Consider the following 23706-nt stretch of genomic DNA (forward strand, 5'->3'; position numbering starts at 1 on the left):
GTTGTTTCTCCAGCTCTCCCTTTCCAATCTTTGTCTTTAGTCCCACTGCTATATCTTAGTCTAGACCATTTTCATTCCTAAATTGGACTATTTTGGGTTCTTAATTTGTGTTCCTGTCTCCCAATTTAACAGTATTCTTACCCTGAAAAACATTTTACACATTGCTCTTATTTGTCTAAAATTTAAATAGGATCATTTTCTTTCTTTGCTTAATGAAGCAAGAGATTTGAACTATGGCAGAGTGACATAACTTCCTTGCACGATATGAAATGTTCCCTAGATTCATCTCCTAGCTTCTTCCTTATAACCTTATTGTTTAGTTGTAGCATGCATCTTGGTCCTCTAAAGTGCTTTGCTCTTTTTTGTCTGTATTTCCTCCATGAAGTCATCCTTGACTCCAGGGTAAGTCGATCACTCCCTTTTGTGTACTGTTTGTGTACCCTTATATACATTATATTAGAAATAATAGTTGTCACTCTAGTGGAGTTATTGGCTATCACAAACACTGTTCTTGGAGGCAATGATTTTTCTAACTTTATAATATTTTTTAAAATTTCTTTATTGAGGGATTAATGGTTTATAGTCAACAGTAAAATACAATAGTTTTTACAAAACTCTGTAATCTTGACTATCTTGACTTTGGGGTGCAGTATGTACTTACCAACTATGAAGAAATGGATGGATGTCAGTTGCTATTTCACTTTTTGCATTGGATTGTATCTTTATACATGTCCATGAGATTGAGAATTATCTATAACCTCCCCCTCATTTATAAGAGAAAAAACATATTCTGACTTAAGTCTAATGTTATTTTGATCAGGACCTAATGTTATCTTTTGAAGGTAGTATTTATAATTATAATTATTATTATTATTTTATTTGTAGAAAGGAAACACTGGCAAGACCATAGGATATGAGGGATGCAACTCCACGTAATTCCCACCACCAGAACTCCGTATCCCATCCCCTCCCTTGATACCTTTCCTTTTATTCTTTAACGCTCTGATAGAATGGACCCAGGGTCATTGTGTGATGCAGAAGGTAGAAGTTCTGGCTTCTGTAATTGCATCCCCTCTGAAGATGGGCATTGACAGGTCGATCCATACTCCCAGCCTGTCTCTCTCTTTCCCTAGTGGGGCAGGGTTTTGGTGAATCAGAGCTCCAGGATACATTGGTGGGGCTGTCTGTCCAGGGAAGTCTGATTGGCATCATGTTAGCATCTGGAACCTGGTGGCTGAAAAGAGAGTTAACATACAAAGCCAAACAAATTGTTGATTAATCATGAACTTAAAGGCTGGAATAGTGCAGATGAAGAGTTGGGGGAGAAGATAATTATTTTTAGGCTTTTATGGTTTTTTTTTTGCTTTTGGAAGTTGGCAAGATAGATTTAGGATTACTTGAGGGAGAAATATCACATACCTTAAAGTTATTCCTCATGATAATTTTCCTATTACCTAAATTATGGGAAAGGAAGGCTAATAGTATATTAAATGAAAAAAGATACAGATTAACTCAGCCACAGTGATTTTTAGATTTACTTATAATTATTTTTTGTTCTAGCCAAAATCTCATGCTATAAACCATGGTACAGCATATTGTGGCAGAGATACTGTGAAAGCTTTACTAGTTCTTTTGGATGAAGAAGCAGCAAGTGTTCCTACCAAAAACAAAGCAGATGTTTTATATGATGTTGAAAACACAATTTATCAAAATACACTTTCTATTCTTACACTTTTTAGGTAAGTAATGTTTCTTGGGATCTCATGCTTGAGAACCCAGTGCTCTATCCACTGTGCCACCTCCTGGACCACGCTTTTTGATACTTTTAATTAATTAATTAGATTTACTTTGGAAATGTTTACTTGGACCAATTTACAGTCCCACCAGCAGTGCAGAAAGGTTCTTCTGTCCCCACAGCCTCTCCAGCATTTGTTGCTGCTGTCCTTTTTGATGTATGTCATTCTCACAGGGGTGAGGTGGTATCTCAATGTTGTCTTTATTTGCATTTATCTGACAAAATTGCTCCGACCTGGAGCAACTTTTCATGTGTTTGTTAGCCTTTTGGATCTCTTCTGTAGTTAATGTTGTGTTCACAGCCTCTGCCCCTTTTTGGATGGGGTTATTTGCTTTTTTGTTGCTAAGTTTGCTGAGCTCTTTGTATATTTTGGTGAGTACTCTCTTGTCTGATGTATGGCATGGGAATGTCTTATCCCATTCCTTGAGGGGTCTCCTTGTTTGTGTGATAGTTTCTTTGGCTGTGCAGAAGCTTTTCAATTTGATGTAGTCCCATTGGTTTGTTTCTGCTTTAGTCTTCCTTGCAACTGGGTTTGTATCATCAAAAATGCCCTTATGGTTTAGGTGGGAAAGTGTTTTACCAATGTTTTTCTCTAAGTATTTGATAGTTTCCGGTCTGACATCCAGGTCCTTGATCCATTTGGAGTCGATTTTTGTTTCAGGTGAGATAAATTGGTTCAGTTTCATTCTTCTGCATGTTTCAACCCAGTTTTCCCAGCACCCTTTATTGAAGAGAGCCTCCTTCCTCCATTTAATACTTTGGGCAACCTTGTCAAAGATTAGATGTCCTTAGGTGTGGGGGCTTTCAGTTCTGTTCCACTGGTCTGTGTGCCTATTTTTGTTCCAGTACCAGGCTGTTTTGATGATGATGGCCTTATAATATAGTTTGGGATCTGGGAGTGTGATGCCTCCATTTCTGTTTCTTTTCCTCAGGATTGTTTTGGCAATTTTAGGTGTTTTCTGGATCCAGATAAATGATTGTAGTTTTTGTTCTATTTTCTTAAAGAAGCTTGGTGGAACTTTGATGGCTATTGTGTTACATTTGTATATGGTCTGGTGAGAATATTGATTTTGATGATATTTATTCTTCCAATCCATGAGCATGGGATGTCTTTCCATTTCTTGGTATCAGTTTTTATTTCCTTGAATAGTGACTCATAGTTTTCAGTATACAAATCCTTCACTTCTTGGGTCAGGTTTATTCCTAGGTATTTTATTGATTTTACTTTCCAAAAATTTGCCAGATGTATTATTAGCTTATACTATCTCAATCATAGTAACAATTTCTCTTAATAATATCCCTCAAAGAAGTGAAGAATTAAAGTTGTAGAATTATTAAGCAGTTTGCTCAAGAGAACTATGTTAAAAGTAGCAAAAGAATCTCCAACATCTGAGGTCTCTGTGGGTCTCTGTTCTAGTAACCTTGGAATTCCACTTAAGAATATAGAGCATATGGATTGACATTTGCTGTTTCTTCACATTTTGGAAGAAAAAAATCTTCCTGAATTAGTGATGATGTTAATTTGCGAGACATTGATACTTTTCAGTTTTTAGTAGGTAGGTGATATTTTTAGATAAATGAACATTTATAGAATCATTAAAAATTAAAGAACAGTCACTTCTATTTAGTACACAGTGGAGAATTTTATTGCAAAATCATCCTACTGTTTGACCTTTTTTTTTTTTTTCTTTTTGCTTGAGCATCTTTGTAGCTATCTGGTTTTAGCCAAATATTTATTTATTTATTTATTTTCCCTTTTGTTGCCCTTATTGTTTTTCATTGTTGTTGTAGTTATTATTGTTGTTATTGATGTCATTGTTAGATAAGACAGAGAAAAATGGAGAGACATGGGGAAGACAGAGAGGAGGAGAAAAAGATAAGCACCTGCAGGCCTGCTTCACCACTTGTGAAGTGACTCCCCTGCCGGTGGGGAGCCCGGGGGCTCAAACCGGCATCCTTGTTGGTCATTGCACTTTGCACCATGTGCATTTAACCTGTTGTGCTATGCCCGACTCCCGGTCAAACTTTTTTATATGCCCCTCCCTGATTACTTTATATTCTCTCTTTTAATATTTTATTATTTGTTGGATATATATTTATATATTATATATATGTAGAGAGAGAGAGAAATCAAGAAGGAAAGAGTAGAAAAAGGGAGAGAGAGACAGGCAGGCCTGTAGCACTGCTTCACTGCTTGTGAAGTTTCTCCCCTGCATGTGAGAACTGGGGTTTGAACTTGGGTCCTTACACTGTATCATGTGCTCTATGGGGTGCAGTACTGCTTAGCTCCTACACATTCTCTCGTCTCTTGCTATCTTTTATCTTCTCCTTAAAGATTTTAAATTGTATCTCACTATGTAGAAAACTGGGAAATTTATGCATGTACAAACTGTTGTATTTACTGTTGACTATAAAACATTAATCCCCCAGTGAAGAAATAAATAAAAAATAAAGATAATAAAAAATTTTTTTAAGTTTTTAAAACAAAATTAATCTCCATCTGAAAAAGTGATTTTTCTTTTCTTAATCCAGCAGTTATTGACAGTCATAGCCTATCCAGTTGTCATTGTGCAGACAACCTCCAGTCTGTGGGAAAGCAAAATTTTATTCATCTCCATTGAAATGCTAAAGTTAAGGGCTATGTGGTAAATGAACATAAATTGTAAATGTAGTCTATCATTTATTTTTATATAATGGTGTTTTTAATCAAGGGTATTTTGTTTTATTAATCCAAAAAAACAGTTTTTGTGTGGAGAGTCCTGGTTTTGTTTGACTTCAAAGCTCTAGTGTCTCACTGTGCCTTCTCTGACTCCCCTCTTTCTAAACTGTATATATTTTTTATTTTGAATTTTCCTTTTAATTTTGCATTTTGGTTATGTGTGTGCTTCATTGCCTTAGTTACATCTCATGATGTCTGAATCCTGGTTTAATGAGCTCATTCTGAGCTTTCTAAAATCTAGTGCCTTACATATAGCACAAACTATTATTTAATGACTGAATTAGTTAAACACATTCTTGATATTCAGACCTCTCAACATAGAAAGGCCAGCTCTATATATGATACTGTAAACAACTAGATTTTGTTGACTCCTAAACTGTAACTGCTTTCGTATAAGGGAAGGACAACAATTTATTTATTTTATTTATTTATTTATTGTTGTAGTTATTATTGTTGTTGATGTCGTTGTTGGATAGGACAAAGAGAAATGGAGAGAGGAGGGGAAGACAGAGGGGGGAGAGAAAGATAGATACCTGCAGACCTGCTTCACCTCTTGTGAAGTGACTCCCCAGCAAGCGGGGAGCCGGGGGCTCGAATGCGGATTATTATGCCAGTCCTTGCGCTTTGAGCCACTAGCGCTTAACCCGCTGCGCTACTGCCCGACTCCCAACAATTAATTTAAAAGCCACTTCAGTTTATACATTTCTGATTTTTTTTTTTTTTGCATGTAGGTCTCCCATGCCAGTGAATAATTCGTCAGTGAAACCCCTAAGAGAACGCATCCTTAAGTCAGCACAAAAGGAAAAAATTAAGGTACAGTTTAATGTGCTATAGGGAAACTGATAAAAGCTGTTTTTATTTTTAGAAGAAATAGGTGTATAAAGGTGAGCTAGACAGTATAAATATACACTACACATGATGCTATAGGTGTTAAAAGGAATTGTGTTATCATACAGAAACTTCCCCTTTGTACAATCATAACTCGTCAGTCTCTGGTTTTTTTCAACTCATGGTATCTAAAAGAAGAAAAGGAGTAAGTGCCTGCCATAGTATGTCTTGTATAATATATTCAGTCAACGAAGAAGAGAATAAAGAAGACATGATTTTTCTTACATTTCTGATATCTTGAGCTGAGCCTTTAGAGACTGTATAATTTGGACTTGTCCCCATCTGAAGACATGGTAATAGAGTAGTTACTTGTGGATTATTTCTCAACTATTACCGTTTTTTAAATTTTTTTTTTTAAGTTTAAACTTAGTTTCCTGTCCTCAGCTGAATCATTTGTGCTTATAGGCAAAATAATGGACTTTAGCCATGTATGTATGCAAAAGAATAAAGGCTTAATTTTGTTGCACTGCACAATATGAAAACTGGAGTTGTATTTCTACAAACACTTCTGCTTTTCCCTTCCATGTAGCTTTTTTAAAAAAAATTTATTTATTCCCTTTTGTTGCCCTTGTTGTTTTATTGTTGTTGTTGATGATGTCATCGTTGTTGGATAGGACAGAGAGAAATGGAGAGGGGGGAGAGAAATATAGAAACTGAAGACCTGCTTCACTGCCTGTGAAGTGAACTCCCTGCAGGTGGGGAGCCGGGGGCTTGAACCAGGATGCTCGACTCCCACCATGTAGCTGTTTTAAACACTCTCCAGGTTGGGGCTATTGGCAGGAGATAAAGGTTAGTCAAGGCAGAAGGTTGGCACCTGGATCTTACCTCTCCAGATGTTTTCTTTTCTCTAGTTCTCCAGCCATAGATGTACAGTCCCTTCCTACCCCCATTTTTCCCACCAACCATTATAGTTCCTCCATAAGAAATTCAGTCTTGGGAGTCCAGCGGTGGCGCAGCGGGTTAAGCACACGTGGTGCAAAGCGCAAAGACAGGCATAAGGATCCCGGTTCCAGCCCCTGGCTCCCCACCTGAAGGGGAGTCGCTTCACAAGCATGAAGCAGGTCTGCAGGTGTCTGTCTTTCTCTCCCCCTCTCTGTCTTCCCCTCCTCTCTCCATTTCTCTCTTTCTCCTATCCAACAACAACGACATCAGTAACCACAATAATGTTAAACAACAAGGGCAACAAAAGGGAAAATAAATAAATTAACTTAAAAAAAAGAAATTCAGTTTTTTGGTCCTTGGTTGTATAAATAATTAATATTTTGTTTTTCTAGTGTTTCAACTTATTTTACAAAAAGAAGTTTGGTCTCAATTTCTTCTCTTACTCAGTACATTTATTGAGGATCTACTGTATTCTGAATGTTTTTCTATGGTTGAATTCATTCACTTGTCCAACAAAATTCCTGTAAAAACACGGGTACTAGAAGTACAATTCACCAAGTAGGGTACATGCCCTGTCATATGCAAGGTCCTGCTTCAAGCCCCAGTACCATAAGGGAGGTGCTGTTGCACTGGGAGAAGTTCTGCTACTATGGCATCTCTTCCTCTTATGATGGCTGGGGGCTTGAATCTGGGTACTCACGGTAAAGTGTACACTGAATGAGTTTTCCCCTGGTCCCATAAGTTATTTTCAAAGAAATACCATAATATGTCTTGACAAATTTGAAATGTTTTCAGAAGTAGAAAAGAGTTCATTGAATTTAGTGATACAGATGAGGTAATCAAAATTCTGAAAAATCATTGTGTCCAAGATTTCATACCTATGATAAAGTATGTTATTTCCATGTGTAAAACCATGGTTTAATCCTAATGATTATAACTGCATTGCTCCTGTAGTTAAATAATAGTAGAGTTGGCTTATACTACAGAGCTCTGAAATTATATGGCAATTAGAAGGAACTGGTGTTTATATTTCACAGTGCAGTACTCTTTATAAAAGTCAAGAGTAAGAATAATTAGTTTAGCCAGGTATGTAGCTAAATCATAGTCAAGTAGAGTACTTTTTAGAATATAAAAAAAATGTTACTAATATTTGCTACTAAGTAACTATGGAAAAATAGTTTGACAGCTTATTACCTTATTATTCTGTTACTTTTGCTCTTTTGCCATATGAAATTTTTTTTTTTTTAAGTCATGGAAAGAATATATGGACTACACTTAAAAAATACTTTATTGGGGAGTCGGGCTTTAGCGCAGCAGGTTAAGTGCAGGTGGCACAAAGCACAAGGATTGGTGTAAGGAACCCGATTCGAGCCCCCAGCTCCCCACCTGCAGGATAGTCGCTTCACAAGCGGTGAAGCAAGTATGCAGGTTATCTTTCTCTCCCCCTCTCTGTCTTCCCCTCCTCTCTCCATTTCTCTCTGTCCTATCCAACAACAACAATAATAACTATAGCAATAAAACAACAAGGGCAGCAAAAGGGAATAAAGAAATATTTTTTAAAATACTTTCTTGAAGAGAACACTTTAGTGATCAGAAATATTAGGGAATTTAGAATTTTAATGTTGTAGATGCTACTTGGTTATAAAATATCTGTATCATTGTTATATGGGCAAATAGATTTTTCTTGGATTTTAGATTCCCCATTCATAAACAGAACTAGACACTCCCCTCATCACAAAATCATATGGAACTACTTGGAAAACTTTTAAAAAATATTCATTTAATTATTATAATAATTATTTTAACATTTTAGTAATACCATTTTTTTTAAATAATTGATAGAGATGGGGGAGATAGAGTGATAGAAAAATACTTAAACTATTGATAAGCTTGCCCTCTGCAGGTGGGCTTGAATCTGGGTCCTTGTGCATTATAACGTGCCCTCAATCAGGTGTGCCACCACCCAGTTCTCTATGAAAACTTTATTAGTATGCTCATTTTAAGTCCTCAAGTTTTATTTCTTTTGTTACTTGCTTGGAAGCTTGTCTATGGTGGTCAAATAATTTCTTCTTAAAGGAAGTCAGAATATTCTTCCTCAATTTGTGGTTTTGATAAAAACCTTTAGAGAATGTATTCTCCATATTCTTTTTTTTTTTTATTTCTTTATTGGAGGATTAATGTTTTACAGTCTTCGGTAAATACAATAGTCTGTACATGCATAACATTTCTCAGTTTTCCATATAACAATAGAACCCCTACTAGGTCCTTTGTCATCCTTTTCCAGGACCTGTACTTTTCCCCTGCCCAACCCCAGATTCTTTTACTTTAGTGCAGTACACCAGCTCTCCCTATTCTTAATACCAGTTTCCAAGCAATGTGTAGAGATATCCTTATACCATTAAAAAAAAAAATCAAGGAGATATTTGCCTTCTTTTATCTTTATAAACCAAGTAGTTTTTCCAAATATATACATGTATGTTAAAATAATAGGGGTGGGGGAATAGAAAAAGAAAAAGAGAACACAACAGTAAAATGTCCTTCAGTGTGGAGGTGCGGCATGGGGGCTGAGCTTGAGCCTGGGCCACACTCATGACAAAGCAGCACAATTTCAACTGAGTTATGCTCCTCAGGCATACTTGGAAAGTTACATGTATAAGTCTTTTTCTTATTCTAAATATAATGTTTTTCTCCATGTTCTGTGTATGTAATTATCAGTACTTGTTAACTTAAGTGAGCTGGTAAAGAAATACTGAATCATTGCAACATGAAATAGTTGGGATAGTAAAAATTATCATTTAATTAGTATGAAAAATAGATTCACCATGACTGTGATAATTTGAAAAGCAACCAGGAATTCATTGCTTGTGGTTTAAATTTTTCTTTATTTATTACTGGGTAGAGACAGAAATATTGAGAGGGGAGAAGGAGATAGAGAGGGAGAGAGACAGAGAGCTATCTCCAGCATTGCTTCATCATTCTTGAAGCTTTCCCCCTGCAGGTGGGAACCTGGGGCTTGAACCTGCATCCTTGCACACTGTAATGTGTGTGCTTAACCATATGCACCACTGCCTGGCCTCCCTAATTTTTTTTCTTAATTTGATATCTGAGTTCAATCTTTTAGGCATTAGAACATTCTGACTATATTCTAATTTATAATCATGATTTCTGTTCAATGCATAGAATTTCCTTTCCCAGTTCTTAACATGAATAAAAAGTAGTGGTGGGGAAAAAAAAATTAGTGGTGGGGGGGGAGGAGAAAAAGTATTAACCAAGGTGAAACAACAAAAAGTGTGTAATGTGATTAGGTACAATGAATTTTAAAAAGCAGGTCTAGGAAATCTAATGAAGGTTCAGGGTGAATATTGACTTAATCTAATCCCAGTTCCCAGATACACACTTGTGAATTGACAAAGTCCTGGTAATTTATCACTAGTATTTCCCAAACTGAGAAGTCAACTAAGTGTGTGTGTGTGTTTTTTAACCCTTCTCCCCCAGCCACCTTCGTGTGTGTGTGTGTGTGTGTGTGTGTGTGTGTGTGTGTGTGTGAGTGTGAGAGAGAGAGAGAGAGAGAGAATGTAGAAGTGGCAGCTGAATAGTAATGAGGGTAAATGTGGGAAATTAACCTTAAGACTTGGTCATTAACACAAGTGAAAGTTCTAGTGCTACAAACTGAATTGGAGGGGTTATCCAAATGATTTCCCCTTTCATTTGAATGATACCTAGATCTTAAGGAGTGAACCTTCTTATAGTATACACAATACCAAATAACTTGGGGATTTCTTCAGATTGCCTTCTTCTGCCTGAGTATCACTTCTGCCTCCAGAATTAAGCCATTCTTCAGGCTATAAAAAAAAAAATGAAGACTTAGCAGGAAATTTGCAGCTTTCAGCAGGAAATTTGCAGCCTTCAGAAGGTATCTGGAGAAAAGAAAATGGTCTCAAATACAGAGTAAACAAAGTCAAGAAGTCACTCAAAGACTTGGAGGCCTCACATTCAAACTAAGGTGTAGTAGGTCATGGCAGAATACTATTTCTGCTGTAATGCTAAAATAAAAGGCAGATAAATTGGGATAGATAGTTTAAGGACATAGGAAAGCTATGTAAGCAAAACAGTTAAAATGAACTAAGAATCTGAAGAAGTTAAAGTCCTTTTGAGGTGAGCAGTTTTCTGCCATGGGATTAGCTCTTTTCTTCCCTGGGATTATTTGCCAATATCAGGTATAAAATAACCAAGTATTGGTGTTTGGCCCATAAAAAGAAAGTCTACTTAATGTACAGAGGAATTGACAGAGGTTTGAGGTGTCTTAAGGAACTGGTAATAATTTGAAAACCAGAGGAGCTCTGAGAATGCACAAGCTATGTTTTACATAGGTCAAACATGCTAAATTTTAGAGGTAATTTAGGGCCTAACAATTCAGGAGTCCTTCAGATTAAAATCACTTGTATAAAATCACTTGTAGTCCTGCTGTATATGAGAGATGAGGCTCTGAGTCATGGTATCTACTTGAAACACATGACTATCTTCTCAAGACACTTGCCACATTTGTAAATGCATTGTGGTAGGGGTGTGGTGGATTGCACCAAAGCAAAGGATTCTAGGGAATGAAGGAAAGGGATGAGATGAAAGGAAGTTGGGGTCCTGGTGTTGGTGGAGAAGAGAGCCTAGGATGAGGGAGTGAGTGTCTTCCAGACACCTCGACACCTATCATGGGGAGATAAGGGCGTACCTATATGTCAACAACTGTATTGTAAATCATTAGCCCCCAATGAAATACATGTATATTTAAAAAAAAAAAAAATGAACCATGACAACTGAACTCAGATCTATGCCAGCTGAGACCCTGACTGAATTGAGGTTACCAGCCCTTCTCTGTGTTTATTTAAGAAAGACAAGCAAACCCCTCCTTTTACATGTTTTTTATTTTTAAATTTATTTATTTATAAAATGGAAACACTGATAAGATGTTTATTTATTTATTTATTACTGATAAGATTTATTTATAAAATGGAAACACCATAGGATAAGAGGGGTACAATTCCCACCACCAGAGCTCTGTATCCCATCCCCTCTCCTCATAACTTTCCTATTCTTTAACCTTCTGGGAGTATGGACCCAGGGTTATTATGGGGTACAAAAGGTGAAAGCTCTGGCTTGTGTAATGGCTTCCCTGCTGATGATGGGCGTTGAAAGGCCAATCCATACACCCAGCCTGTCTCTTTCCCTAGTGGGGCAGGGCTCTGAGGAAGCAGAGCTCTAGAACACATTGGTGGGGTTATCAGTTCAGGGATGTCTGGTTGCCATCATGGTAGCATCTGGAACCTAGTGGCCCTGGCAAGACCGAGGCCCTTGAGAGTCCCTTCTTTATAGATTTCATGTAGAGCTTTCATAGTTCCTTTATAAAAACAGTGACATATCCTGGTCATGTGAAGAGATAGGATTTGACCTTTAACTATAGGGAGTGTGGGGTGGGGGCAACCTAGCACATAATGCAGGCTCATAGTTGATCCAGATACTAGAATTAAATGACTGAAAAATTAAAATTTTTCAGCATGTAAAAAAGTAAGGAAGGGAAAAGATGGGCAAAATAAGTGAAATTGGGAAACTCCAACAGAGAATTAAGAATCTATGCAACAGTACCAAATAGGCATTCCAGAACTTTCGAAGACATCTAAAACTAAAAATGTATGAGGTGAACTTAATATATCAGTTGTATAAATCAGATAGCATGAAGATAGGTCATTAGGGAATAACTCCAAGCTAACACAAAGGGAAAATAAAAGAATAATACAGCAAATGAAAAGAGCTGGGCATAGTACTTAGGAAAAGTTCTAGTATATGCCTATTTGGAGTGTTAGAATGAGAAGAGAAAAAAGCAGGATAGAAGTAATACTTGATGATATAATGGTTGTATCAATATCCCCCCCCCCAAAGCCCAATTTGTGCTTTCAAACAAAGGGCCTTAAATCCCTTTGAGAATCCACTTGTAACAGATAAATTGCAAAGTTTTGTTCTAGAGCAGTACTGTCCATTGGAACTTTCTGTGGAAACTTTCTGTATTTGTGCTGATACTATAAAGTGCTAGCCATGTAGCTGTTGAACACTTGAAATATAAAAAGCTGAATTCTGAATTTTATTCTATTTAGTCACATGTCTAGCATAATATATAATAGTAGTTTGATGAGTTAAAGATACACAGCAATGCAGTAATTGGTAATCCACAATAAGTAGAGGACATATAGTAAGGGTTTAAAACTTTCATTTTCTTTTTTATACATATAAATTTTATTAGTGATTTAATAATAACACGATTGTAGGATGAGTACAATTCCATACAATTTCCTCAACCAGGAAGCTTTCATTTTCTAATCAATACAACTAACTTTGAAAGCTTTTGTAAGTTTTCAATATGCTGGCTCATTTATCTTAATTTAACTGGAGTCAGGCTTTCCTATGTGAAGTACTATTTTCCTCAAACTGGGAACCTAATGATAATTTCAATTTAAAAAGAGTTTGTGGCAAAAAGACTTTTCCAATTCTTGGCAAGTTTGAAGTTCATTGCAATTTTACTGTGGATAGAAATCTTTCCAACAGAGTAGTGGGGGGGGTTAGGGGGGAAGAACCACTGTACAAAGGAAAAATTTCAATCCTTTTTTCTCATGTGACTTGAACATAAAATGATTTAAACAGCCATGTATGAATCTGGATTTTATTCTTAGTTGTTTAGTACTTCAAAAGCACTTTCAAGAGGGAATTGTTTTGCTTATTTGTGATTCCAAATCAAATACACAGAGAGATTTGGACCATTTGCAACAGGAAGTAATCTCAGTTCTATGTAGCCAGTAATCCTGTGCAGAAAAATTCAACTTTCATGAACAAAGGAAAAATGATCTCTTTTAAGTTAAAAAATATAAGCCAATGTAGTGTGTATTGTTTTAGTAACTGAAATGGGAAAGGTGGTTGGTTGCAAATTCATTTTTAAAGTGGTGCTGAGGATCAAAACCAGGGCCTTGTAAGTTTGTTTTTTAGGCTACATTCCTACAATCATTGTAGAGTTGACTTGGTCCTGAGAAACCTCAGATTTCTTACATTATAGGAAGACTTTATATGTCACTACATTATTAAGTAGAGAGAATTTAATAAATCTCTAGACTTCTTATCTCTAGACTTGCCCATGTTTAACTTCATTTAATCCTCATGATGCTATGAGGTAAATGTCATTATTTAGATAGATAAGAGAATTGGAGGTTTATGCTAGATTATCTAGTTGGCTAGATCCTTTTTTTTTTTTCTACTTTTTTTAAAAAATTTTATTTATAAAAAGGAAACATTGACTAAACCATAGGATAAGAGGGGTACAACTTCACACAATTCCCATCACCAGAACTCTGTATCCCATCCCATCCCCTGATAGCTTTCCTATTTTTTAACCTTTTGTGGGATGCAGAAGGTGGAAGGTCTGCCTTCTGTAATTGCTTCCCTGCTGAACATGGGCACTGACAGGTCAATCCATACTTCCAGCCTGTCTCTCTCTTTCCCTAGTGGGGAAGGGCTCTGGGGAAGGGGAGCTCCAGGACACATTGGTGGGGTTGTCTGTCCAGGGAAGTCTGGTTGCATCCTGCTAGCATCTGGAACTTGGTGGCTGGAAAGAGAGTTAACATATAATGCCAAACAAATTATTGACCAATCATGGACCTAAAGGCTGAAATAGTGCAGATGAAGAGTTGGGGGGGGGGGGGGCCTCCATTTTGTAGATAGCTAGTAGGCATATTTTAGTTATATTCCAAATGCCTGTAGAAGCCTGATCTTTTAACTGCGAATTTGCTGTCTTTCCCATCATTTTCTGTGCTGACTTCTTGGCTAGCTATCACATTGCTGATTCCAGTAAAGCTCATGATCAACTAAAATCTTTAGCTCTTTACATATATTGTCAGTCAGGTTCTCCTCATCCTGTATACCTATAATTGATAGTCTGAGTTAGTATGGAGCATTATTCTCATTCAATTTCATCTTCCTATTTTTTTCTTATGATTTCAGTCTTCATGCAGTTTATTTCTTCCAGCTATATATCAACAACAAATTTTACAAGCAGAATGTTTTTGTGATTATAGAAAACATTCTATTAATTTCTTTATTATACTGTGCTTCCATCATATAGTTAGAACATAATACATGTTGATCAATTTAAAGAATTTTTAAAAAGGCAAAATAAATAAACTCAGGAATAATCTTTCATAAAAATGAAAAATAGCCTCAGTATAACTACTTTCAGTTATTTCTTCTGGACAGAAATATTCAAAGGTCACCATAGAACTACTCTGGTTCTCTCTTTCATTTAGATATGTTTATAAATGCTGGTTTTATAGTAACTAAAGTGATTAACTATTTTCATGTCTAAATGTGTTCTTAGTATTGTTCTGTTAACTCTAGTTTTTGAAGATTTCCCAGCCATCACTGAGGGATTCAAAACTTCTCCATAGTGGGCTGGGAGAGAATAAATGTAGTTGTAGAGAAGATGAGACTTTTCTTTTTAATGAAACTTGTTTTTGTGTTTCAGAGTGATTATTATTATTATTATTATTATTATTATTATTATTATTGGTAGAGACAGAGAAATTGAGAGGGGAATAACAGAGAAGGAGAGAGGGTAGGGTTGACAGCATAGTGGTTATGCAGCATAGTGCTTCACACGTGCTGCTTTAGCATCTCAGGTTTAATCCCAAGCACCACTATAAACCAGGGCTGAGCAGTACTCTGGTTCTCACTCTGTATATTTTTCTTTATATCTCTCCATTAAAATAAATAAAATTTAAAAAGAGAAAAAGAAAAAAAAGTGAGAGACACTGGTAGCACCCCATAGTAGTGCATTATCCAAGTGTGCTGTTTTCCTACTCCCTCCTCCCCACACCCCCATCTCTCTGGAAAAAAAAAAAAGTCAGCTCATGGCAGTAAAGCCCCAGCAACAATAAAAAATAGACAAACAAAATATATTTCCAACAAATGATACAGTTGAAGGGAAAATTTTATGATACTTCAGGTCCCACAGAGCATGGTTATATCTAGGTTAAATGCTAAATGAAAATAAGAATAAATGAAATGTTTTCTTTCTTATACCTATTAGCAGATGAGACAAACTTTAATTCAATCCCAGTTTGCTTGTACTTATAAAGATGACTGCATGATAAACAAGAATAAATGGAACAATGGTTCAACATCAACCCCTTCATGTATTCTTCACATGGAAAATGACCTTTCTGGTAATTGATTTTATTTGAGCAATTAAACATTTTATTTCTAGTCTCTGGCTGTTTTTAAGGCCAAGTAAAACTTTTTTTTCCCAGGGTATGTAATGTAAAAAAATTGTATTTTTAAAGAACTGGGTATTGTATAAGTTAACTCTGAGTAAAACTTTATGGATAGGAATATGACAGTCTGATTTAACTAAATGTATTTAAGAAGTAACTGGTAGCATTAGAGTAGTGTCAGACATTAAAACAAATTAACTTTTAAAAAAATTATATTTATTTTCCCTTTGTTTTATTGTTGTAGTTATTATTGTTGTAGTTATTGATGTCGTCGTCATTGTTAGAGAGGACAGAGAAATGGAGAGAGGAGTGGAAGACAGAGAGGGGGAGAGAAAGATAGACACCTGCAGACCTGCTTCACCACCTGTGAAGCCACTCCCCTGCAGTTGGGGTCCAGGGGGCTTGAACCGGGATCCTTATGCCAGTCCTTGCACTTTGTGCCACATACGCTTAACCCACTGCGCTACCCTGCGACTCCCAAATTAACTGTTTTTATGGAAGAGAAGTAATCTAGTAAGATAAAAAGTAATGTGAACTAGGTAAATAATTATGTGGGATAATTTATTAATTTATTTGTATTTGTTCATTTCGTTTATGGTATTTCATGACATTATAAATGTTTTTCACATTTAGCTATTTTAAAGTTTGTTGTAAAATTCTCACATGTAATAAACACTAAGTATTATATAATTACTTTCCTCCTTTTTATCTTGCATAACAGAAGGTATAACTTCGTCTGTTGGAAGACTAGCAGTTGGAACTAGTTCTGGGAATAGTCATCTGGACACAAATGAAAATGAAAAAGGAACGAGAAAATCACGTAGTCAGAGAGGGAGTAAAAGTTTGAAAAGGAAACAGGTGGATTTGAATGACGAAAAGATGTTATATGATAATGGAAATGAAGTACCTCAGTGTAAAAATGTCAAGATATCTAAGACATCTAAGCATTTGCAGAATAAACTGGATGGCAAGCAAGTCAAAGTTGCAAAAATCAATAAGTGTACTGCCAAGAATCAATTAATTACTGGCCAGACAAAGTTAACTCAGTTTTTTAGAATGTGACTTTTGTGCTTTTCTTTTTTAATTTATATATGTATAGCACCCATTTGCCAAAGACACTTTTCTTCTTAAAGATCATATGTAAATGTGATGCTTTATTATTTTGATCTGCAGTGTATGTAAAATTAGTAAACATTGTTTAAAAAACACTAGTACGTCTTGATTTTGCAGATTGTTTAGAATTTAATGCACAAGTAAAACATGTAATTTAAGTTAGTAACACATCTTAGTACCACTTTCTTTTAAAACAGACACTGAAAATAATACAAGTCACAATAATATAAAGGGCTTTCTCTCCCACAGGCAACTGAATGATTTTGTTTTCTTCTTTGAAGATGATGTGGACCAGCAGGTATCAGACTTGCCAACAAGGTCGATAGACTCTTCCCAGCATACACCTAAGCACTGAAGAGGAAACAAAATTTAAATATTTAAATGGCTATTATTATCACATTTAATTTGTCAGACATAAAAGAATAGGTACAGTATAGCTAATCCTCAGTAAGCCAAGTTATAATAACTAATTCAATGTTTTAAACTGTACATCTGTGGCGTAGAACACTTAATATAGGTGAACCATGTTTATTTGACTTTAAATCCAAAATCAGTTAAGCCCAGAGTTCTATGTTATGGTATTAACATAGAAGTTTTTAAAAGACTACTCACTGTCAAAATCTCTCCTTCCTATGGGAAATTTAACTGAATTTTCTTCATCCCCAATTTCTCTCTTTTCTTGTGTTGATTCATTATTCTGAACTCCATTCTCAGCTGGGAAAGCTACAGATCCTTTTAATGCAAGGTAAGGCTTTATAGCCAGATTCAGTGGCAGACCACGATTTAAGAAATTATGTTTGGCACCTGCATTCTGAAAAGAAAAGGTTGATTTAAACTTTAGCTGTCTTATTGGGAATGGGAATATATTCAGTAGTATAATTGTATAATACCTTATTGATCAAAGATACACTATACTATTTGACTTCTAAAAATATTTTAGATACTAGATTCAGAGGGGAAAGTTCCTTTTAAATAAGAATTGTTCTCCAAATGAGAAAGAACAACTTGATAATTGACATCAATTATCTTCATAAAAAATGATAATAAATTATTTATTTTGTTTGGAACATAAAAAAATCAACTTTACTTTTCAAAGAATTCATAAAAATTGCTGAAATATTGTAAAAGAAGAGTTACATTGACACTTACCTTTGAATTTTTGTTTTCATCATCATTCATGAAACTGGACTCATCATTTTTATATTGTTCCAGAGAAGGAGCAAGGAATGATTTTTCTGCAGGATCTTCTTTCTGAAAGGCTTTACCCAGCCTAAATGTATTAAATACCATGTCATCTTCTAAATTTCTTATAGATTTGGATGCTGAAAGCATTACACCTTGAGAAAGCAAAGAAAAAATCAGGATTAATACGCAAGAAGAGAGACTCATTTTTGCCATTATTAGAGTCGGACAAGAATGTGTAAACCAACAACAGTTTCTTAGTCCACCTGATTTGTAAATGATTACTACCTTTATATACTCTCCAGTTTGAATACAGAGCACTTTAGAGACTTAAGATTTTCATCATTTTTGAAATGAATCATCCAATTGAGGCAAGTTGTTTGTATTAACTGCTAATACCTTCATTGTTTTGGTTTTAGGGGGATATTGTTTATTTTAAGTGTGAATTTTCTCAAAATCTGATTAAGGTCCTTGATAGAAGCTTTCTTCTGAGTAGATTATAGTCTTTTGTAAATGGGTTGTTATTAAGAAAGACCACGGGACATCAAGCTCTTCATATTCTTGTTTCTTTCTATGAATTTTCTGATTAAGATATTAAAACTAAGGTTACTTTACACAGGATGTTAAGGATAAAAGTTTTATTTACTTTTAATCCTGATTAAATTGAAATAATCTTCAAAAGAGGTTTTCTTTCCTAAATGGTGAGAGACTCTTTCATGATTAAGGTATATATGCCAGTCAGGATGAGCAAAAAAAAAAAAATCATTATCTAAAATACAGGTAAAGAAAGGTGTATGTGTTTACCAGGCCACTGCTTAGCTCAGGGTTATGGTCATGGAGCGGAGTAGGGTACTGAACCTGGGATTTCTGGACCCTTGGACATGAGAGACTCTATACTATCTACCCCTACCCCAGTTTTTAAACTGGATATTTATAATAGGATATTACTAATAAGTATTCATTTTGGATGATTACTATGTTGTATAATCTTAAACCACAACACTTTTTTTAAAAAAAATTTCCTTATTGGGGAATTAATGTTTTACATTTGACAGTAAATACAATAGTTTGCACATGCATAACATTTGTCAGTTTTCCATATAACAGTACAACCCCCACTAGGTCCTCTGAAGGACCTGTAATCTCCCCTCCACACACACACACCACCCCAGAGTCTTTTACTTTGGTGCAATACACCAATTCCAGTTCAGGTTCTACTTATGTTTTCTCTTCTGATCTTTTTTTTCAACTTCTGCCAGAAAGTGAGATCATCCCATATTCATCCTTCTGTTTCCGACTTATTTCACTTAATATGAATTTTTCAAGGTCCACCCAAGATCGGCTGAAAACGGTGAAGTCGCCATTTTTAATAGCTGAGTAGTATTCCATTGTGTATATAACCACAACTTGTTCAGCCACTCATCTGTTGTTGGATACCTGGGTTGCTTCCAGGTATTTGCTATTACAAATTGTGCTGCTAAGAACATATGTGTACACAGATCTTTTTGAATGGGTATGCTGGGTTCCTTAGAATATATCCCGAAGAGAAGAATTGCAGGATCATAGGGTAGGCCCATTTCTAGCCTTCTTGAGAGTTCTCCAGACTGTTCTCCAAAGAGGTTGGACCAATTTACATTCCCACTAGCACTGTAGGAGGGTTCCTTTGACCCCACATCTCTCCAGCATTTGCTGCTGCTACTTTTTCTATCATGTGACATTCTCACAGGAGTGAAGTGATATCTCATTGTCTTTATTTGCATTTCTCTGACAATCAGAGACTTGGAACATTTTTTCATGTGTTTCTCGGCCTTTTGGATCTCTTCTGTGGTGAATATTCTGTCCATGTCCTCTCCCCATTTTTGGATGGGGTTATTTTCTTGTTGAGTTTGGCAAGGTCTTTATATATTTTGGTTATTAGCCTCTTGTCTGATGTATGGCATGTAAAGATCTCCCATTCTGTGAGGGGTCTCTTGGTTTGGGTAGTGGTTTCTTTTGCTGTGCAGAAGCTTTTTAATTTGATGTAGGCCCATAGGTTTATGCCTGCCTTAGTCCTCTTTCTAATTGGATTTGTTTCATTGAAGATGTCTTTAAAATTTATGCGGAAAAGAGTTCTGCTAATATTTTCCTCTAAGTGTCTGGTAGTTTGTGGTATAAGATCCAAGTTCCTCATCCACTTGGGATTCACTTTAGTATTTGGTGAAATTTAGTGGTTCAGTTTCATTTTTCTGCATGTTTCAACCCATCTTTTCCAGCACCATTTGTTGAAGAGACTCTGCTTTCCCCTATATTAAATATAGTCTGGGCACCGTTGTCAAAGATTAGTTGTCCATAGGGGTGGGGGCTTCCTTCTGGGCTCTCAATTCTATTCCACTGGTCAGTGTGTCTAATCATGTTCCAGTACCAAGCAGTTTTGATGACAATGACCCTATAATACAATTTGAGATCTGGGAGTGTGATGCCTGTGCTTCTGTTCTTTCTTCTCAAGATTGTTTTGGCAATTCTAGGTCTTTTCTGGTTCCAGATAAACATCTGTCATTTTTGTTCTATTCTCCTAAAAAATGTGTTTGGGATCTTGATGGGCATAGCATTAAATTTGTAGATGGCTCTGGGTAGTATATTCATTTTGATGATGTTAATTCTTCCAACCCATGAGCATGGAATATCTTTCCACTTCTTTGTGTCTTTTTCGATTTCTTTGAGTAGTGACTCATAATTTTCAGTATATAACTCTTTCATTTCTTAGGTTAGGTTTACTCCCAGATATTTTATTGTTTTTGTTGCTATAGTAAAGAATTGATTTCTGGATTTCATCTTCTTCTACCTTAGTGGAATAGAGGAATGCCACTGACTTTTGAATGTTAATTTTGTAGCCTGAGACCTTACTGTATTGCTTAATGATTTCCAAAAGCTTCTTGCTGGATTCTTTAGGTTTTTCTTTTTTTTTTTTAGGTTTTTTTTTTAATATTTATTTTATTTATTTATTCCCTTTTGTTGCCCTTGTTGTTCTATCGTTGTAGTTATTATTGTTGTTGTCATTGTTGGATAGGACTGAGAGAAATGGAGAGAGGAGGGGAAGACAGAGAGGAGGAGAGAAAGATAGACACCTGCAGACCTGCTTCACCGCCTGTGAAGCGACTCCCCTGCAGGTGGGGAGCCGGGGTTCGAACCGGGATCCTTATGCCGGTCCTTGTGCTTTGCGCCACCTGCGCTTAACCTGCTGCTCTACAGCCCGTCTCCCTCTTTAGGTTTTTCCATGTATACTATCATGTCATCTGCAAATAAGGAGAGTTTGACTTCTTCTCTTCCAATCTGTATCCCTTTAATTCCTTGCTCCTGCCTGATTACTATGGCAAGAACTTCCAACACTATGTTGAATAGTAATGGTGATAGTGGGCAGCCCTGTCTAGTACCTGATCTGAGTGGAAATGCTTCCAGTTTTTCACCATTGAGTATGATGTTGACTGTAGGTTTGCTATATATAGACTCCACTATCTTCAGGAATTTTCCATCTATTCCCACTTTTTGTAGTGTTTTGATCATAAAGGGATGTTGGATTTTGTCAAAGGCTTTCTCTGCATCTATTGATATGACTATGTGGTTTTTGGTCTTGCTTTTGTTGATGTGGTGGATCACATTGATTGATTTACGTATATTAAACCAACCTTGCATGCCTGGGATAAACCCCACTTGGTCATGATGAACAATCTTTTCGATATACTGCTGTCATCTGTAGTTTTCTTTTTTGGTTGTGTCCCTGTCAGCTTTTGGTATCAGAGTGATGTTGGCTTCATAGAAGCTGGCAGGGATTATTCCAGTGTCTTCAATCTTCTGGAAGACTTTTAAAAGTAGAGGTATTAGTTCTTCTTTGAAGGCTTTGTAGAATTCATTTGTAAAACCATCTGGTCCAGGACTTTTATTTTTGGGGAGATTTTTGATAACTATTTCAATTTCATTGGCTGTGATGGGCCTGTTCATGTTATCCTCTTCCTCTTTACTTAGTTTTGGAAGTTGGTAGGTATCTAGGAAATAGTCCATTTCTTCCAGGTTTTCTAGCTTGGTGGCATATAGTTGTTCATAGAAACCTCACATGATATGTTGAATTTCTGCAATGTCTGTTGTGATATCTCCTCTTTCATTTACTATCCAATTTATTTGGGTCTTCTCCCTTTTTTGTTTTGTGAGTCTGGCTAAAGGTTTGTCGATTTTGTTCAAAGAAACAACATTTACTTTCTTGATCTTTTGTATAGTTTTCTTATTCTCAATGTAATTGATTTCTGCCCTAACTTTAGTGATTTCTGTTCTTCTGGTTGCTTTAGGGTTCCTTTGTTCTTCTTCTTCTAGGTCTTTAAGATGTGCAATCAGGCTGTTTATTTGTGCTTCTTCTTCTTTCCTAATGTGTGCTTGTGTAGCTATGAACTTCCCTCTTAGGACTGCTTTAGCTGTGTCCCAAATATTTTGATAGCTTGTGTCTTCATTTTCATTGAAGTCTGGAAACATTTTGATTTCTTCCTTGATTTCCTCTTTGACCCAGAAGTTGTTAAGAAGTGTACTATTGAGCCTCCACATTTTGGGACTGTTACTAATCTTTTGTTGATTGGTAAGTGTTAGTTTAATTCCTCTGTGGTCTGAGAAGATGCTTGGGGTGATTTCAATACTCTTTTGAATTGGCTGATGCTGTCTTTGTGGCCTAATATATGGTCTATCCTTGAGAATGACCCATGTGGATTTGAGTAAAATGTGTATTCCAATTTCTTGGCATGACTGACTCTGAAAATGTCCAATAGTTCTAGTTTATCTATCTCTTCATTTAGCTCCCTTATGTCTTTATTGATTTTCTGCTTGGATGATCTGTCAAGTTGAGAGAGTGGGGTGTTAAAGTCCACTACTATGATTGTGTTACTGTTAATATATTGCTGTAGCTCTTTCAATAGAAGTTTGATGTATTTAGATGCCTTCTCATTGGGTGCATAGATGTTAATTATTAACTCCTCTTGATTGACTGATCCTCTGAGCATTTAGTGTCCATTCCTATCTTTTTTTGTCTTATCTATTTTAAAGTCTATCATGTCAGATATGAGAATAGCTGTTCCTGCCCTTTTTTGTGGGCCATTGGCTTGTATGATAGTTTTCCATCCTTTCACTTTAAGTCTGTGTTTGTCTTGTTGAGTTAGGTGGGTTTCCTGTAGACAGCATATTGTTGGGTTGTGTTTTCTGATCCATCTTCCTACTCTGTGTCTTTTAATAGGTGAATTCAGGCCATTGACATTTATTGATATCAAAGATTGAAGACATTTTAACGCCATTCTTGTAGAGTTTTAGAGTGTTTTGATATATGTCCTACTTGTGGTGGTCTGATTGTTTATAGGAGACCTTTCAGAACTTCTTTCTTGGTGATCGTTGATTCCTTCAACTGTTGCTTGTCTGAGAAGGTTTTGATGCCTCCATCTAGTCTGAGTGACAGTCTAGCAGGATATAGCAGGATATAGTATTCTTGGTTGTAAGCCTTTCTCATTGAGCACTCGATAGATATCTTGCCATTCTCTTCTGGCCTGTAGTGTTTATATGGAGAAGTGTGCTGCTAATCTTACGGGTTTTCCTTTGTAGGTGACTCTTTGTTTTTCTCTTGCAGCCTTCAGGATCCTTTCTTTATCCTTATTCCTTTCCATTCTAAGTATGGTATGTCTTGGTGTCTTTAGGTCTGGGTTAATTCTGTTTGGGACCCTCTGGGCTTCTTGAATCTTTATGTCTTTGATGTTGTCTAGGCTAGAGAACTTTTCAGCTATTATTGCCTGGAGAATACTTTCTTCCTCTTCTTCTCTTTCTTC

At 36.1% G+C, this 23706-nt stretch overlaps 2 protein-coding genes across 19 annotated transcripts in view; one reads left to right on the forward strand and one right to left on the reverse strand.

Moving 5' to 3' along the window:
* PARPBP (PARP1 binding protein) overlaps nt 1-16797 on the forward strand; it is a 71333-nt gene extending 54536 nt beyond the window's left edge. For 9 of the 18 annotated variants that reach the window (XM_060194264.1, XM_060194267.1, XM_060194266.1 and 6 more), the window contains 4 exons: nt 1561-1739; nt 5246-5327; nt 15403-15538; nt 16308-16797. In XM_060194264.1, coding sequence (XP_060050247.1) covers nt 1561-1739; nt 5246-5327; nt 15403-15538; nt 16308-16648 — 738 coding nt within the window. In that variant the 3' untranslated portion in view covers nt 16649-16797. Of the gene's footprint in view, nt 1-1560; nt 1740-5245; nt 5328-7533; nt 7686-15402; nt 15539-16307 lie in introns of those variants that run through there. The other 9 variants (XM_060194265.1, XM_060194268.1, XM_007527927.3 and 6 more) reach the window with 2 other exon arrangements.
* A 76-nt stretch (nt 16798-16873) lies between these two features.
* On the reverse strand, nt 16874-18775 carry PMCH (pro-melanin concentrating hormone). The gene is made up of 2 exons (XM_060194284.1): nt 17849-18775; nt 16874-17510 (listed from the first exon to the last, which is right to left on the reverse strand). Exons 1-2 carry the CDS (start codon nt 18095-18097, stop codon nt 17304-17306), a joined length of 456 nt encoding a protein of 151 aa, XP_060050267.1. The 5' UTR covers nt 18098-18775; the 3' UTR covers nt 16874-17303.
* Between the last annotated feature and the right edge of the window lie 4931 nt (nt 18776-23706).

Source organism: Erinaceus europaeus, chromosome 7 (genome assembly GCF_950295315.1).
Source record: "Erinaceus europaeus chromosome 7, mEriEur2.1, whole genome shotgun sequence".
In the NCBI taxonomy this organism is placed as follows: Eukaryota; Metazoa; Chordata; class Mammalia; order Eulipotyphla; family Erinaceidae; genus Erinaceus; species Erinaceus europaeus.

Excerpts from the sequence above, each read along its gene's own strand:
- PMCH (XM_060194284.1), bottom strand. The coding sequence starts at position 18,097 with ATGGCAAAAATGAGTCTCTCTTCTTGCGTATTAATCCTGATTTTTTCT. Across the intron at positions 17,511-17,848 it reads ATGAAAACAAAAATTCAAAG|AATGCAGGTGCCAAACATAA; the intron begins GTAAGTGTCAAT and ends TTTTCTTTTCAG.